This window comes from Anser brachyrhynchus (genome assembly GCF_964034855.1).
Source record: "Anser brachyrhynchus genome assembly, contig: SCAFFOLD_263, whole genome shotgun sequence".
In the NCBI taxonomy this organism is placed as follows: domain Eukaryota; kingdom Metazoa; phylum Chordata; class Aves; order Anseriformes; family Anatidae; genus Anser; species Anser brachyrhynchus.
Window position 1 is genome coordinate 147501 of NW_027663817.1, and position 17500 is coordinate 165000.

The 17500-nt window shown below is 51.2% G+C and overlaps 2 protein-coding genes across 2 annotated transcripts in view; both read left to right on the forward strand.

Moving 5' to 3' along the window:
• LOC308186786 (uncharacterized protein) overlaps positions 1-17500 on the forward strand; it is a gene marked incomplete at its 5' end in the record, with an annotated part of 130094 nt that overhangs the window by 110672 nt on the left and 1922 nt on the right. The window lies entirely within an intron of this gene.
• The window catches only part of LOC308186785 (uncharacterized protein), a gene marked incomplete at its 5' end in the record, with an annotated part of 4686 nt that continues 1922 nt past the window's right edge, over positions 14737-17500 (forward strand). Inside the window, 4 exons of the mRNA XM_080608955.1 lie at positions 14737-14820; positions 15885-16094; positions 16724-16821; positions 17127-17354. Coding sequence (XP_080465081.1) covers positions 14737-14820; positions 15885-16094; positions 16724-16821; positions 17127-17354 — 620 coding nt within the window. The remainder of the gene's footprint in view (positions 14821-15884; positions 16095-16723; positions 16822-17126; positions 17355-17500) is intronic.

Genomic DNA, 17500 nt, shown 5'->3' on the forward strand with positions numbered 1-17500 from the left:
GCGACCCCTACAGGTCGCCACGGGCTACGCAAACATGGCGACCGCGGCCGGGTAGACCTGGCGGCCGCGAGAGGACACGGGTACGTCAGGCGGCCGCGAGGGGGCGCGGGGGGGCCCGGTAGACCTGGCGGCCGCAGGAGAACACGGGGAGACTAGGCGGCCACAGGAGGACGCGGCACACCCGGCGACCGCAGGAGGACACCGGCAGACCCGCCGGCCGGGACCGAACGCCGTCGGTCGGTCTGCCTTCCTTCGCTTTTCGTACGGGCCGTTCCGGCCCTTTTCGGACCTTTTCGGACCTTTTCGGCCCTTTCCGGCGCTATTCGGTGCTTTTCGCGTGGACGGACCCACTCGGGAACCGCGCGACCGACCGACAGACGGATGCCTTTGGACGTGCGCGCGCGCGTCCGCCGGTGCCGGGCAGACCCCGACGCCGTTCTCGCGGCCGGCCCCGCTGCAGCGACCCCTACAGGTCGCCACGGGCTATGCAAACACGGCGACCGCATAGACCCGGCGGCCGCAGGAGGACACGGGGAGACTAGGCGGCCACAGGAGGACGCGGTACACCCGGCAACCGCTGGAGGACACCGGCAGACCCGCCGGCCGGGACCGAACGCCGTCGGTCGGTCTGCCTTCCTTCGCTTTTCGTACAGGCCGTTCCGGCCCTTTTCGGACCTTTTCGGGCCTTTTCGCACCTTTCCGGCACTTTTCGGTGCTTTTCGCCTGGGCGGACCCACTCGGGAATCGCTTGACCGACCGACCGACCGACGGACGCCTTTGGACATGCGCGCGCATGCGTCCTTCGGCTTCCGGGTAGACCCGGACGCCGTTCTCGGCCAGGCGTTTGCCTCTGACGTCAGAGCGACGGGCGGCCCGAGGCAACCGGGGGCCGCGGCCGCGAGCTCGCCTTCTCGAACACCCGCCTCCCCGTAGCCCGGCTACCGGCCCCTATTCGCCTGGGGCGGGTTGGGCTGGGGGGGAGCGACTTTGCACCACGCTAAGCAACTACACGTTTCGTTTTCACAGCACTGTTTTGCTTCGATATGCTTCTCCTGCCACTGCTACGCGTTGCTTTTCCTGACCCTGCTTGACTCTGCTTTTCCTGATAAGGCTTTCTTTTCCTTCCGACGCTTTCCTTCGTCTCGCATTTCTTCCCTTTGCACTGCCGACCGTACCCGGCATGAGGGCCCTGCGGTCTTTGCCCCGCAGACGCCGGGAACCGGCAGGAGGGCTGGCCGCCAGCTCCTTGCATTTGCTTCGCTTCTCTTTGTTTCTCCTTGCTTTGCTTTGCTTTGCTCTGCTCTTCCGGGCACAGTTTTGCTTTTCCTTCTCTGCGTTCCTCTGCTGTTCTCGCCCCTGCTTTGCTTTCCTTTGCCTCAGATTGCTTTGCCTCAGATTGCTTTGCTTTTTTGTTGTTGTTGTTGTTGTTTCTTTTTTTCTTCTTCTTCTTTTTTTTTTTTTTTGTTAATATAGATACATATTCATTTTATTGCTTTGTTTTATTTTTGGACCTTTTGGCTTTGGTTTTCCTGGCCGCGCTTTGCTTTGCCTGGCCCTGCTTGTCATTTCTTTTCATTATGCCGCATTCTTTTCCCTAGCAGGGCTTTGCTTTGCCTTGCTCGGCTTTCCTCTTCATTTCTCTGCTCTCCTGTGCTGCGCTAGGCTTCCTTTGCAGACCGTCCCGACGATTTTGCCGATGAGGCGATCGGTATATTTAGGAACGCATAAATCCTCAGACACACAGCTGGGCCTCCCCGCAGCCCGGACACTGTCCCCTCGCAACTCGAGGGTGGGGGCAGCAGGCCCGGCCACCCGACATGGTCAGTTCTGTGGCCCCAGCCGTGTGGCCTGCCGCTAGGCGGTCCCCACTGCTGCCCGTCTGGGGACGGTGTTGGGTGAGGTTTTGAACGACGATCAGTAACTACATGATTCCCACAACTACATTGGATGGAAGGCAACAATCAATAAATAAATAAATAAATAAAGATAAAACCAGGTAAAGCAAGACATGGTTCTTGCCCACTGTCACGGCGGACTATGAGGTGTCAGGGAGGCCGGGGAGCGGGCGAGCAGGGTACAGCCACCGTCCGAGTCTGGCCGCCAGCTCTACCCGGCATGAGGGCCCTGCGGTCTTTGCCCCGCAGACACTGGGAACCGGCAGGAGGGCTGGCCGCCAGCTCCTTACATTTGCTTCGCTTCTCTTTCTTTTTCCTTGCTCTGCTTTGCTTTGCTCTGCTCTTCCGGGCACACTTTTGCTTTTCCTTCTCTACTTTGCTCTGCTTTTCTTGCCCCTGCTTTGCTTTGCTTTGCCTCAGATTGCTTTGCTTTGCTTTGTTTGCTCTGTCTTTCCTGGCATTGCTTTGCTTTTCCTTGTGCTACTTCACTTTGCTTTGCTCTGCCTTGCACTGCTTTGCCTTTCCTGGACACGCTTTACTTTGCTTTTCCTGGCCCTGCTTTGCTTGGTTTTTTTTTTGCCTTTTTTTTTTTTTTTTTTTTTTTTTTTTTTACTTTAGATATATATTCATTGCATTGCTTTGTTTTATTTCTGGACCTTTTTACTTTGGTTTTCCTGGCCGCGCTTTGCTTTTCCTGACCCTGCATTTTTGGGCCATGCTTTCCTTTGTCTTGCTTCGCTTTGTATTCCTGGCACCTCTTGGTTTTACTTTCTCTGCTCTGCTTTGCTTTTCCTACCCCTGCTGTGCTTTGCCTCGCCTCAAACTGCTTTCGTTACTTTGCTCTACGTTTCCTGGCACTGCTGGGACTTTCCTTGTACAAGTTTGCACTGCTTCGCTTTGCCTTGCTCTGCGTTGCCTTTCCTGACCATGCTTTTTCAGGCCATGCTTTCCTTTGTTTTCCTTTGCTTCGTATTCCTGGCGCTTCTTGGTTTTACCTACTCTGCTCTGCTTTGCTTTTCCTACCCCTGCTGTGCTTTGCCTCGCCTCAAACTGCTTTCTTTACTTTGCTCTACGTTTCCTGGCCCTGCTGGGACTTTCCTTGTACGAGTTTGCAATGCTTTGCTTTGCCTTGCTCTGCTTTGCCTTTCCTGGCCATGCTTTTTCAGGCCACGCTTTCCTTTGTCTTGCTTCGCTTCGTATTCCTGGCACCTCTTGGTTTTACTTTCTCTGCTCTGCTTTGCTTTTCCTACCCCTGCTCTGCTTTGCCTCGCCTCCAACTGCTTTCTTTACTTTGCTCTACCTTTCCTGGCACTGCTGGGACTTTCCTTGTACGAGTTTGCACTGCTTCGCTTTGCCTTGCTCTGCGTTGCCTTTCCTGACCATGCTTTTTCAGGCCATGCTTTCCTTTGTTTTGCTTCGCTTTGTATTCCTGCCACGGCTTTGCTTTACCTTCTCTGCTCTGCTTTGCTTTTCCTACCCCTGCTCTGCTTAGCCTCGCCTCAAACTGCTTTCTTTACTTTGCTCTACGTTTCCTGGCACTGCTGGGACTTTCCTTGTACGAGTTTGCACTGCTTTGCTTTGCCTTGCTCTGCGTTGCCTTTCCTGGCCGTGCTTTTTCCGGCCACGCTTTCCTTTGTTTTGCTTTGCTTTTTATTCCAGGCACCTCTTGGTTTTACTTTCTCTGCTCTGCTCTGCTTTTCCTACCCCTGCTGTGCTTTGCCTTGCCTCCTCAAACTGCTTTCTTTCTTTTGCTCTACATTTCCTGGCACTGCTTTGCTTTTCCTTGTGCTACTTTCCTTTGCTTTGCTCTGCCTTGCACTGCTTTGCCTTTCCTGGACACGCTTTACTTTGCTTTTCCTGGCCATGCTTTGCTTGGTTTTTTTTTTGCCCTTTTTTTTTTTTTTTTTTTTTTTTTTTTTTTTTTACTTTAGATATATATTCATTGCATTGCTTTGTTTTATTTCTGGACCTTTTTACTTTGGTTTTCCTGGCCGCGCTTTGCTTTTCCTGACCCTGCATTTTCGGGCCATGCTTTCCTTTGTCTTGCTTCGCTTTGTATTCCTGGCACCTCTTGGTTTTACTTTCTCTGCTCTGCTTTGCTTTTCCTACCCCTGCTGTGCTTTGCCTCGCCTCAAACTGCTTTCGTTACTTTGCTCTACGTTTCCTGGCACTGCTGGGACTTTCCTTGTACAAGTTTGCACTGCTTCGCTTTGCCTTGCTCTGCGTTGCCTTTCCTGACCATGCTTTTCCAGGCCATGCTTTCCTTTGTCTTGCTTCGCTTTGTATTCCTGCCAAGGCTTTGCTTTACCTTCTCTGCTCTGCTTTGCTTTTCCTACCCCTGCTCTGCTTAGCCTCGCCTCCAACTGCTTTCTTTACTTTGCTCTACGTTTCCTGGCACTGCTGGGACTTTCCTTGTACAAGTTTGCACTGCTTTGCTTTGCCTTGCTCGGCTTTCCTCTTCATTGCTCTGCTGTCCTGTGTTGCTCTAGGCTTCCTTTGCAGACCGTCCCGACGATTTTGCCAATGAGGCTATCGGTATATTTAGGAACGCATAAACCCTCAGACACACAGCTGGGCCTCCCCGCAGCCCGGACACTGTCCCCTTGCAACTCGAGGGTGGGGGCAGCAGGCCCGGCCACCCGACATGGTCAGTTCTGTGGCCCCAGCCGTGTGGCCTGCCGCTAGGCGGTCCCCACTGCTCCCCGTCTGGGGACGGTGTTGGGTGAGGTTTTGAACGACGATCAGTAACTACATGATTCCCACAACTACAGTGGATGGAAGGCAACAATCAATAAATAAATAAATAAATAAATAAATAAATAAAGATAAAACCAGGTAAAGCAAGACATGGTTCTTGCCCGCTGTCACGGCGGACTATGAGGTGTCAGGGAGGCCGGGGAGCGGGCGAGCAGGGTACAGCCACCGTCCGAGTCTGGCCGCCAGCTCTACCCGGCATGAGGGCCCTGCGGTCTTTGCCCCGCAGACACTGGGAACCGGCAGGAGGGCTGGCCGCCAGCTCCTTACATTTGCTTCGCTTCTCTTTGTTTTTCCTTGCTCTGCTTTGCTTTGCTCTGCTCTGCTCTTCCGGGCACACTTTTGCTTTTCCTTCTCTACTTTCCTCTGCTGTTCTTGCCCCTGCTTTGCTCTGCTTTGCCTCAGATTGCTTTGCTTTGCTTTGTTTGCTTTGTCTTTCCTGGCAATGCTTTGCTTTTCCTCGTGCTACTTTGCTTTGCTTTGCTTTGCCTTGCTCTGCTTTGCCTCCACTGGCCATGTTTTCTTTTGCTTTTTCAGGCCACGCTTTCTTTTGTCTTGCTTTGCTTCGCTTCGTATTCCTGGCACCTCTTGGTTTTACCTTCTCTGCTCTGCTTTGCTTTTCCTACCCCTGCTGTGCTTTGCCTTGCCTCCTCAAACTGCTTTTGTAACTTTGCTCTACCTTTCCTGGCACTGCTGGGACTTTCCTTGTACGAGTTTGCACTGCTTCGCTTTGCCTTGCTCTGCTTTTCCTTTCCTGGCCACGCTTTTTCAGGCCACGCTTTCCTTTGTCTTGCTCTGCTTTGTATTCCTGGCACCTCTTGGTTTTACTTTCTCTGCTCTGCTTTGCTTTTCCTACCCCTGCTGTGCTTTGCCTCGCCTCAAACTGCTTTCGTTACTTTGCTCTACGTTTCCTGGCACTGCTGGGACTTTCCTTGTACAAGTTTGCACTGCTTCGCTTTGCCTTGCTCTGCGTTGCCTTTCCTGACCATGCTTTTTCAGGCCATGCTTTCCTTTGTTTTCCATTGCTTCGTATTCCTGGCGCCTCTTGGTTTTACCTTCTCTGCTCTGCTTTGCTTTTCCTACCCCTGCTGTGCTTTGCCTCGCCTCAAACTGCTTTCTTTACTTTGCTCTACGTTTCCTGGCACTGCTGGGACTTTCCTTGTACGAGTTTGCACTGCTTTGCTTTGCCTTGCTCTGCGTTGCCTTTCCTGGCCATGCTTTTTCAGGCCATGCTTTCCTTTGTTTTCCTTTGCTTCGTATTCCTGGCACCTCTTGGTTTTACCTTCTCTGCTCTGCTTTGCTTTTCCTACCCCTGCTGTGCTTTGCCTCGCCTCAAACTGCTTTCTTTACTTTGCTCTACGTTTCCTGGCACTGCTGGGACTTTCCTTGTACGAGTTCGCACTGCTTTGCTTTGCCTTGCTCTGCTTTGCCTTTCCTGGCCATGCTTTTTCAGGCCATGCTTTCCTTTGTTTTGCTTTGCTTTGTATTCCTGGCACTGCTTTCCTTTTCCTTCTCTACGTTGCTTTCTTTTCCTACCCCTGCTGTGCTTTGCCTTGCCTCCTCAAACTGCTTTCTTTCTTTTGCTCTACATTTCCTGGCACTGCTTTGCTTTTCCTTGTGCTACTTTCCTTTCCTTTGCTCTGCCTTGCACTGCTTTGCCTTTCCTGGACACGCTTTACTTTGCTTTTCCTGGCCCTGCTTTGCTTGTTGGTTTTTTTTGCCTTTTTTTTTTATTTTTTATTTTTTTTTTTTACTTTAGATACATATTCATTGCATTGCTTTGTTTTATTTTTGGACCTTTTGGCTTTGGTTTTCCTCGCCGCGCTTTGCTTCTCCTGGCCATGCTTTTTCAGGCCACCCTTTCCTTTGTCTTGCTCTGCTTTTATTCCTGGCACATCTTGGTTTTACTTTCTCTGCTCTGCTTTGCTTTTCCTACCCCTGCTGTGCTTTGCCTCGCCTCAAACTGCTTTCGTAACTTTGCTCTACGGTTCCTGGCACTGCTGGGACTTTCCTTGTACGAGTTTGCACTGCTTTGCTTTGCCTTGCTCTGCTTTGCCTTTCCTGGCCACCCTTTTTCAGGCCACGCTTTCCTTTGTCTTGCTTCGCTTCGTATTCCTGGCACCTCTTGGTTTTACTTTCTCTGCTCTGCTTTGCTTTTCCTACCCCTGCTGTGCTTTGCCTCGCCTCACACTGCATTCTTTACTTTGCTCTACGTTTCCTGGCACTGCTGGGACTTTCCTTTTACAAGTTTGCACTGCTTCGCTTTGCCTTGCTCTGCTTTGCCTTTCCTGACCATGCTTTTTCAGGCCATGCTTTCCTTTGTTTTGCTTCGCTTTGTATTCCTGCCACGGCTTTGCTTTACCTTCTCTGCTCTGCTTTGCTTTTCCTACCCCTGCTGTGCTTTGCCTCGCCTCCAACTGCTTTCTTTACTTTGCTCTACCTTTCCTGGCACTGCTGGGACTTTCCTTGTACAAGTTTGCACTGCTTCGCTTTGCCTTGCTCTGCTTTGCCTTTCCTGGCCATGCTTTTTCAGGCCATGCTTTCCTTTGTTTTGCTTCGCTTTGTATTCCTGCCACGGCTTTGCTTTACCTTCTCTGCTCTGCTTTGCTTTTCCTACCCCTGCTCTGCTTTGCCTCGCCTCCAACTGCTTTCTTTACTTTGCTCTACGTTTCCTGGCACTGCTGGGACTTTCCTTGTACGAGTTTGCACTGCTTTGCTTTGCCTTGCTCTGCGTTGCCTTTCCTGGCCGTGCTTTTTCCGGCCACGCTTTCCTTTGTTTTGCTTTGCTTTTTATTCCAGGCACCTCTTGGTTTTACTTTCTCTGCTCTGCTCTGCTTTTCCTACCCCTGCTGTGCTTTGCCTTGCCTCCTCAAACTGCTTTCTTTCTTTTGCTCTACATTTCCTGGCACTGCTTTGCTTTTCCTTGTGCTACTTTCCTTTGCTTTGCTCTGCCTTGCACTGCTTTGCCTTTCCTGGACACGCTTTACTTTGCTTTTCCTGGCCATGCTTTGCTTGGTTTTTTTTTTGCCCTTTTTTTTTTTTTTTTTTTTTTTTTTTTTTTTTTTTTACTTTAGATATATATTCATTTCATTGCTTTGTTTTATTTCTGGACCTTTTTACTTTGGTTTTCCTGGCCGCGCTTTGCTTTTCCTGACCCTGCATTTTCGGGCCATGCTTTCCTTTGTCTTGCTTCGCTTTGTATTCCTGGCACCTCTTGGTTTTACTTTCTCTGCTCTGCTTTGCTTTTCCTACCCCTGCTGTGCTTTGCCTTGCCTCCTCAAACTGCTTTTGTAACTTTGCTCTACCTTTCCTGGCACTGCTGGGACTTTCCTTGTACGAGTTTGCACTGCTTTGCTTTGCCTTGCTCTGCGTTGCCTTTCCTGGCCATGCTTTTTCAGGCCATGCTTTCCTTTGTTTTCCTTTGCTTCGTATGCCTGTCACCTCTTGGTTTTACTTTCTCTGCTCTGCTTTGCTTTTCCTACCCCTGCTGTGCTTTGCCTCGCCTCAAACTGCTTTCGTAACTTTGCTCTACGGTTCCTGGCACTGCTGGGACTTTCCTTGTACGAGTTTGCACTGCTTTGCTTTGCCTTGCTCTGCGTTGCCTTTCCTGGCCATGCTTTTTCAGGCCATGCTTTCCTTTGTTTTCCTTTGCTTCGTATTCCTGGCACCTCTTGGTTTTACCTTCTCTGCTCTGCTTTGCTTTTCCTACCCCTGCTGTGCTTTGCCTCGCCTCAAACTGCTTTCTTTACTTCGCTCTACGTTTCCTGGCACTGCTGGGACTTTCCTTGTACGAGTTCGCACTGCTTTGCTTTGCCTTGCTCTGCTTTGCCTTTCCTGGCCATGCTTTTTCAGGCCATGCTTTCCTTTGTTTTGCTTTGCTTTGTATTCCTGGCACTGCTTTCCTTTTCCTTCTCTACGTTGCTTTCTTTTCCTACCCCTGCTGTGCTTTGCCTTGCCTCCTCAAACTGCTTTCTTTCTTTTGCTCTACATTTCCTGGCACTGCTTTGCTTTTCCTTGTGCTACTTTCCTTTCCTTTGCTCTGCCTTGCACTGCTTTGCCTTTCCTGGACACGCTTTACTTTGCTTTTCCTGGCCCTGCTTTGCTTGTTGGTTTTTTTTGCCTTTTTTTTTTATTTTTTATTTTTTTTTTTTTACTTTAGATACATATTCATTGCATTGCTTTGTTTTATTTTTGGACCTTTTGGCTTTGGTTTTCCTCGCCGCGCTTTGCTTCTCCTGGCCATGCTTTTTCAGGCCACCCTTTCCTTTGTCTTGCTCTGCTTTTATTCCTGGCACATCTTGGTTTTACTTTCTCTGCTCTGCTTTGCTTTTCCTACCCCTGCTGTGCTTTGCCTCGCCTCAAACTGCTTTCTTTACTTTGCTCTACGGTTCCTGGCACTGCTGGGACATTCCTTGTACCAGTTTGCACTGCTTTGCTTTGCCTTGCTCGGCTTTCCTCTTCGTTTCTCTGCTCTCCTGTGCTGCGCTAGGCTTCCTTTGCAGACCGTCCCGACGATTTTGCCGATGAGGCGATCGGTATATTTAGGAACGCATAAACCCTCAGACACACAGCTGGGCCTCCCCGCAGCCCGGACACTGTCCCCTCGCAACTCGAGGGTGGGGGCACCAGGCCCGGCCACCCGACATGGTCAGTTCTGTGGCCCCAGCCGTGTGGCCTGCCGCTAGGCGGGCCCCACTGCTATTCGTCTGGGGACGGCGTTGGGTGAGGTTTTCAACGACGGTAAGTAACTACATGATTCCCACAACTACAGTGGATGGAAGGCAACAATAAATAAATAAATAAAGAAAGAAATAAAGATAAAACCAGGTAAAGCAAGACATGCTTCTTGCCCGCTGTCACGGCGGACTATGAGGTGTCAGGGAGGCCGGGGAGCGGGCGAGCAGGGTACAGCCACCGTCCAAGTCTGGCCGCCAGCTCTACCCGGCATGAGGGCCCTGCGGTCTTTGCCCCGCAGACACTGGGAACCGGCAGGAGGGCTGGCCGCCAGCTCCTTCCATTTGCTTCGCTTCTCTTTCTTTTTCCTTGCTCTGCTTTGCTCTGCTCTGCTCTGCTCTTCCGGGCACACTTTTGCTTTTCCTTCTCTACTTTCCTCTGCTGTTCCTGCCCCTGCTTTGCTCTGCTTTGCCTCAGATTGCTTTGCTTTGCTTTGTTTGCTTTGTCTTTCCTGGCAATGCTTTGCTTTTCCTCGTGCTACTTCGCTTTGCTTTGCTTTGCTTTGCCTTGCTCTAGTTTACCTCCAATGGCCATGTTTTCTTTTGCTTTTTCAGGCCACGCTTTCCTTTGTTTTGCTTTGCTTTGTATTCCTGCCACGGCTTTGCTTTACCTTCTCTGCTCTGCTTTGCTTTTCCTACCCCTGCTGTGCTTTGCCTTGCCTCCTCAAACTGCTTTCGTTACTTTGCTCTACCTTTCCTGGCACTGCTGGGACTTTCCTTGTACGAGTTTGCACTGCTTTGCTTTGCCTTGCTCGGCTTTCCTCTTCATTGCTCTGCTGTCCTGTGTTGCGCTAGGCTTCCTTTGCAGACTGTCCCGCCAATTTTGCCAATGAGGCTATCGGTATATTTAGGAACGCATAAACCCTCGGACACACAGCTGGGCCTCCCCGCAGCCCGGACACTGTCCCCTCACAACTCGAGGGTGGGGGCAGCAGGCCCGGCCACCCGACATGGTCAGTCCTGTGGCCCCAGCCGTGTGGCCTGCCGCTACGCGGTCCCCACTGCTCCCCGTCTGGGGACGGTGTTGGGTGAGGTTTTGAACGACGATCAGTAAATACATGATTCCCACAACTACAGTGGATGGAAGGCAAGAATAAATAAATAAATAAATGCAGGGGAAAAAAAAAAAAAAAACAGGTAAAGCAAGACATGGTTCTTGCCCGCTGTCACGGCGGACTATGAGGGTTCAGGGAGGCCGGGGAGCGGGCGAGCAGGGTACAGCCACCGTCCGAGTCTGGCCGCCAGCTCTACCCGGCATGAGGGCCCTGCGGTCTTTGCCCCGCAGACACTGGGAACCGGCAGGAGGGCTGGCCGCCAGCTCCTTACATTTGCTTCGCTTCTCTTTCTTTTTCCTTGCTCTGCTTTGCTTTGCTCTGCTCTTCTGGGCACACTTTTGGTTTTCCTTCTCTCCTTTCCTCTGCTGTTCTTGCCCCTGCTTTGCTTTGCTTTGCCTCAGATTGCTTTGCTTTGCTTTGTTTGCTTTGTCTTTCCTGGCAATGCTTTGCTTTTCCTCGTGCTACTTTGCTTCGCTTTCCTTTGCCTTGCTCTGCTTTTCTGGCTGTGCTTTGTTTGGTTTTGCTTTACTTTGCCTTCCCTCTTTGACACTGTTTTAGTTTTCCTCGTGCTGCCTTGCTTGCCCTTTCTCTGCTTTGCCTTCCCTGCGCATGCTTTCTTTTGCTTTTTCAGGCCACGCTTTCCTTTGTTTAGCTTTGCTTTGTATTCCTGGCACTGCTTCTCTTTTCCTTCTCTACGTTGCTTTGTTTTCCTACCCCCGCTGTGCTTCGCCTTGCCTCAATTTCTTTCTTTCCTTTGCTCTACCTTTCCTGGCCCTGCTTTGTTTTTGCTTGTGCTACTTTGCTCTGCTTTGCTTTGCCTTACTCTCATTTGCCTTTCCTGGCCATGCTTTGCTTTGCTTTTCTTACCCCTGCTTTTCTTTCCTTTTCTGGCCCTGCTTTGTTTTACTTTGCTTCACTTTGCCTTGAATTCCAGACAGTGCTTTGCTTTGTCTTGTGCTGCTTTGCTTTGTTTTGCATTGCTGTGCTTTGCATTCCCTGGCCCTCATTTTTGTTTTTCTTCCCCCTCCCCCCCCCCCCCAACCCCCCCCCCACCGCCCCCCCCCCCCCCCCCCGGCCATGCTTTCCTTTGTTTTGCTTTGCTTTGCGTTCCTGGCTCTGCTATGCATTTCTTTGTGCTGTTTTGCTCTGCTTTGCTTTGCCTTGCTCTGCTTTGCCTTTCCTGGCCATGCTTTGCTTTGCTTTTTCTGGCCCTGCTTTGCTTTGTTGTTTTTTTTTTTCTTGTTTTTTTTTTTTTTTTTACCTTCTTTCCTTTGTTTTTTTCTGGCCGTGCTTTGCTTTTCCTTATGCCACTTTCTTTTCCCTAGCGGGGCTTTGCTTTGCCTTGCTCTGCTTTCCTCCGCATTGCTCTGCTCTGCTCTGCTTTGCTGCGCTAGGCTTCTTTTGCAGACCGTCCCACCGATTTTGCCGACGAGTCGATCGGTGTATTTAGGAACACGTAAACTCTCAGACGCACACCTTGACCTCCCCCCACCTCGGCGACTGTCCCCTCGGAACTGGCGGACGAGGGGACAGGGATCTGGCCACCGGGCCGGGTCTACTCTGTGGCCCCCGCTGTCCGGCGAGCCGCCAGGTGGGCCCCGTTGCTATTCGTCTGGGGAGGGTGGGGGTTGCGAACGACGCTAAGTAACTACGTGATTGCTAAAAGTAAAGGGGGAAACTGACAACGATTATTATTATTATTACTACTACTGTTTTTATTATGTTTTCGTTATATATATATTTACTCTTATTTAGTACTTTCTTTTGTAATAACTTTTAAGTAGTATATGTAATATTAAATATCTATCGATCGTTTATGTAACGATAAAAAGCTAAAGCAAACCGGCCGGGCAGCCAGCCACACCGAGTTGCACAGGTGGCAAGCTGCTCGTGACCGAGCTCTTATGTCAGAGCGACCGGCGGCCGGAAGCAACCGGGGGCCGCTGCCACACCCTCGCCTTCTTGAACGCCCGCCTCCCCGTAACCCGGCAACGGGCCCCTTCCTATTCGTCTGGGGCGGGTGGGGGCTGCGATTTCGGACGACACTAAGGAACTACACGTTTCGTATTCACAGCACTGTTTTTCTTTGCTTGGCTTTTCCTGGCCCTGCTTGACTTTTCTTTGCCCGATAAGGCTTTCTTTTTCCTCGCAGGGTTTGCTTTGCTTTGCCTTGCTCTGCTTTGCCTTCCCTGGCCCTGCTACGTTTTGCTTCTTCCGGCCACGCTTTCCTTTGCTTAGCTTTGCTTCGTATTCCTGGCGCCGCTTTGCTTTTTCTTCTCTGCTTTGCTTTGCTTCTCCTACCCCTGCTGTGCTTCGCCTCGCCTCAAAGTCCTTTGCTTTGCCTTTCCTGGCCCTGCTTTGCTTTTCCTCGCGCTACTTTGCTTTGCCTTGGTCTGCTTTGCTTTTCCTTGCCGTGCTTTGTTTTGTTTTGCTCTGCTTTGTATTCACCGCATCGCCTTGCTTTTCTTGGCCCTGCATTTTTTTTTATTTTTTTTTTTCTCTGTCCCTCTTCGTTTAGCTTTCCCTGGACCTGCTTTGCTTTGCTTTGCGTTCCTGGCACCTCTTTGCTTTTCGCGGACCTCCTTTGCTTGGGTTTTTCTCGCCCTTCTTTGTTTTGCTTTTCCCGGCCCTGCCTTGCTTTGTTTGGCTTTATTTCGTATTCATGACGCCGCTTTTCTTTTCCTGGACCTCCTTTGCTTGGGTTTTTCTCGCCCTTCTTTGTTTTGATTTCCTGGCCCTGCTTTGCTTTGTTTTTACTGACCCCGATTCCTTTTGCTTTTCCTGGCCCTGCTTGACTTTTCTTTGCCCGATAAGGCTTTCTTTTTCCTCGCAGGGTTTGCTTTGCTTTGCCTTGCTCTGCTTTGCCTTCCCTGGCCCTGCTACGTTTTGCTTCTTCCGGCCACGCTTTCCTTTGCTTAGCTTTGCTTCGTATTCCTGGCGCCGCTTTGCTTTTTCTTCTCTGCTTTGCTTTGCTTCTCCTACCCCTGCTGTGCTTCGCCTCGCCTCAAAGTCCTTTGCTTTGCCTTTCCTGGCCCTGCTTTGTTTTTCCTTGTGCTACTTTGCTCTGCTTTGCTTTGCCTTACTGTCATTTGCCTTTCCTGGCCATGCTTTGCTTTGCTTTTCTTACCCCTGCTTTTCTTTCCTTTTCTGGCCCTGCTTTGTTTTACTTTGCTTCACTTTGCCTTGAATTCCAGACAGTGCTTTGCTTTGTCTTGTGCTGCTTTGCTTTGTTTTGCATTGCTGTGCTTTGCATTCCCTGGCCCTCTTTTTTTTTTTCTTTCTTCGCCCCCCCCCCCTTCTCCCCCCGCCCCGCCCCCCCCCCCCCCCCCCCCCCCCCGGCCATGCCTTCCTTTGTTTTGCTTTGCTTTGTGTTCCTGGCTCTGCTATGCATTTCTTTGTGCTGCTTTGCTCTGCTTTGCTTTGCCTTCCTCTGCATTCCCTGGCCCTCATTTTTTTTTTTTTTCTCCCCCCCCCACCCCGGCCATGCCTTCCTTTGTTTGCTTTGCTTTGTGTTCCTGGCTCTGCTATGTATTTCTTTGTGCTGCTTTGCTCTGCTTTGCCTTTCCTGGCCATGCTTTGCTTTGCTTTTTCTGGCCCTACTTTGCTTTGGTTTTTTTTTGTTTGTTTTTTGTTTTTTGTTTTTTTTTTTTTTTTACCCTTTTTCCTTTGTTTTTTCTGGCCGTGCTTTGCTTTTTCTTATGCCACTTTCTTTTCCCTAGCGGGGCTTTGCTTTGCCTTGCTCTGCTTTCCTCCGCATTGCTCTGCTCTGCTCTGCTTTGCTGCGCTAGGCTTCTTTTGCAGACCGTCCCACCGATTTTGCCGACGAGTCGATCGGTGTATTTAGAAACACGTAAACCCTCAGACGCACACCTTGACCTCCCCCCACCTCGGCGACTGTCCCCTCGGAACTGGCGGACGAGGGGACAGGGATCTGGCCACCGGGCCGGGTCTATTCTGTGGCCCCCGCTGTCCGGCGAGCCGCCAGGTGGGCCCCGTTGCTATTCGTCTGGGGAGGGTGGGGGTTGCGAACGACGCTAAGTAACTACTCGATTCGTAAAAGTAAAGGGGGAAACTGACAACGATTATTATTACTACTACTCTTTTTATTATGTTTTCGTTATATATATATTTACTCTTATTTAGTACTTTCTTTTGTAATAACTTTTAAGTAGTATACGTAATATTAAATATCTATCGATCGTTTATATAACGATAAAAAGCTAAAGCAAACCGGCCGGGCAGCCAGCCACACCGAGTCGCACAGGTGGCGAGCTGCTCGTGACCGAGCGGGAGCCTCTTATGTCAGAGCGGCCGGCGGCCGGAAGCAACCGGGGGCCGCTGCCACACCCTCGCCTTCTTGAACGCCCGCCTCCCCGTAACCCGGCAACGGGCCCCTCCCTATTCGTCTGGGGCGGGTGGGGGGTGCGATTTCGGACGACACTAAGGAACTACACGTTTCGTATTCACAGCACTGTTTTTCTTTGCTTTGCTTTTCCTGGCCCTGCTTTGCTTTGCTTTGCATTCGTGGCACCGCTCTGTTTTTCCCGGCCCTGTTTTGCTTTGTTTTTACTGACCCCGATTCCTTTTGCTTTTCCTGGCCCTGCTTGACTTTTCTTTGCCCGATAAGGCTTTCTTTTTCCTCGCAGGGTTTGCTTTGCTTTGCCTTGCTCTGCTTTGCCTTCCCTGGCCCTGCTACGTTTTGCTTCTTCCGGCCACGCTTTCCTTTGCTTAGCTTTGCTTCGTATTCCTGGCGCCGCTTTGCTTTTTCTTCTCTGCTTTGCTTTGCTTCTCCTACCCCTGCTGTGCTTCGCCTCGCCTCAAAGTCCTTTGCTTTGCCTTTCCTGGCCCTGCTTTGCTTTTCCTCGCGCTACTTTGCTTTGCCTTGGTCTGCTTTGCTTTTCCTTGCCGTGCTTTGTTTTGTTTTGCTCTGCTTTGTATTCACCGCATCGCCTTGCTTTCCTTGGTCCTGCATTTTTTTTTTTTTTTTTTCTCTGTCCCTCTTTGTTTAGCTTTCCCTGGACCTGCTTTGCTTTGCTTTGCGTTCGCGGCACCTCTTTGCTTTTCGCGGACCTCCTTTGCTTGGGTTTTTCTCGCCCTTCTTTGTTTTGCTTTTCCCGGCCCTGCCTTGCTTTGTTTGGCTTTATTTCGTATTCACGACGCCTCTTTTCTTTTCCTGGACCTCCTTTGCTTGGGTTTTTCTCGCCCTTCTTTGTTTTGCTTTTCCTGGCCCTGCTTTGCTCTGTTTGGCTTTACTTTGTGTTCAGGACGCCGCTTTTCTTTTCCTGGACCTCCTTTGCTTTGGTTTTTCTCGCCCCCTGCTTCGTTTTGCTTTTCCTGGCCCTCCTTGACTTTGCTTTTCTTCGTTCCGCTTTCTTTCCCCTAGCGGGGCTTTGCTCTGTCTCGCTCCGCTTTCCTCTGCAACGCTCTGCTCTGCTTTGCTGCGCTAGGCTTCCTTTGCGGACCGTCCCGCCGATTTTGCCGACGAGTCGATCGGTGTGTATTTACGAACGCATAAACCCTCGGACGACGCGCACCTTGGCCTCCCCGTAGCCCGGCGACTGTCCCCTCGCAACCGGAGGGTGGGGGCAGGAGGGCTGGCCACCCGGCACCGTCTGTTCCGCATTCCCCGCCGCTCTCTGGCGAGCGCGAGCCTCCAGGTGGGTCCCGCTGCTGCTATTCGGCTGGGAACGGTGTCGGGTGAGGTTTTCGAGGACGCTAAGCGACATCACGCGATTCCCCAAAGGACAAAAACTACCGCTTTGCTTTTCCCCTGTGCTGCTTTGCTTTGTTTTGCCTTGCTCTGCTTTGTCTTCCCTGGCCCTGTTTTGCTTTGCTTCTCCTGGCCCTTCTTTGCTTTGCTTCCCTTTGTCGCGCTTTGCTTCGCTTCGCTTCGCTTTGCTTTCCTTTTCCTCGCTTTGCTTTTCCTCGCTCTTCTCCGCTTTGCTTTCCCTGCGCTTGCTTCCATTTGCTTTCCTTAGCGCTGCTTATTTTGATTCGGTTTGTATCGCCGGCACCCATTTCCTTTGCTTTGCAGTCTTTGCTCTTCCTACTCTGCTTTGCTTTTCCTGGCGCTGTTTTTTCCTTTGCCGTTCCCTAGGCCTGATTTGCCACAAGGTTTTTCCTCGTAGAGCTTTGGTTTTTTTTTTTTTTTGCCTCGCTTTGCACCGCTCTGCTCCGCTTCGCCGTGCTAGCTAGCCCTTCTTTTGCGGACCGTCCCACCGATTTTGCCGATCGATGCGTTTACGCACACGTGAACGCTAGGTCACCTAATTTGGCCTCCCCGCAGCCCGCCAACCGTGCCTTTGGAGCTGGCGGGTGGGGGCGTGGGGGTCGGCCACCCAGCCGAGTCTATTCCACGACCCCTGCCGCCTGGCGAGCCGCCAGGTGAGCTCCACTGCTGTTCGCCTGGGGGGGGGGGGCGAGGTTTCGAAAGACGGTAAGTAATTCCTAAAGCCGCAGCGGAAAACAGGCAACATTAAGAATAATAATAATTATGACTATTATTATTATTATTATTATTAAATAATGGTGAAAATAATAATAATAATAATGATAATAATAATAATAATAAGTAATAATGAGTAATAATAATAATAATAAATAATAATAATAAAATAATAAAAAATAACAACAACAGCAACAACAATAATAATATTTATTTTCAAAAACAGCTAAAGCAATCCGGCCAGGCAAGGTCGAGGTCGCGAACGCGCGCCTCGCTCCGACCGAGGGGGGCCGACAGGTCTACCCGCGCCCGCCCGCCGCCCCCCCGCGTGGTTAGGGAGGCCAGGTCTACCCGCCGCCCGGAACCGATCGGGCGCGCACGCCCTGCGAGACGCGGACGCGCGCCTCGCTCCGAGGGGGCCGACAGGTCTACCCGCGCCCCCCCCCCCCCCCAGCCTCGTTAGGGAGGCCAGGTCTATCCACCGCTCGGAAAGGACCGAGCGCGCACACCGTCGAGTTCGCGAACGGGGCCGACGCGCGCCTCGCTCCGAGGGGGCCGACAGGTCTACCCGCGCCCCCCCCCAGCCTCGTTAGGGAGGCCAGGTCTACCCGCCGCCCG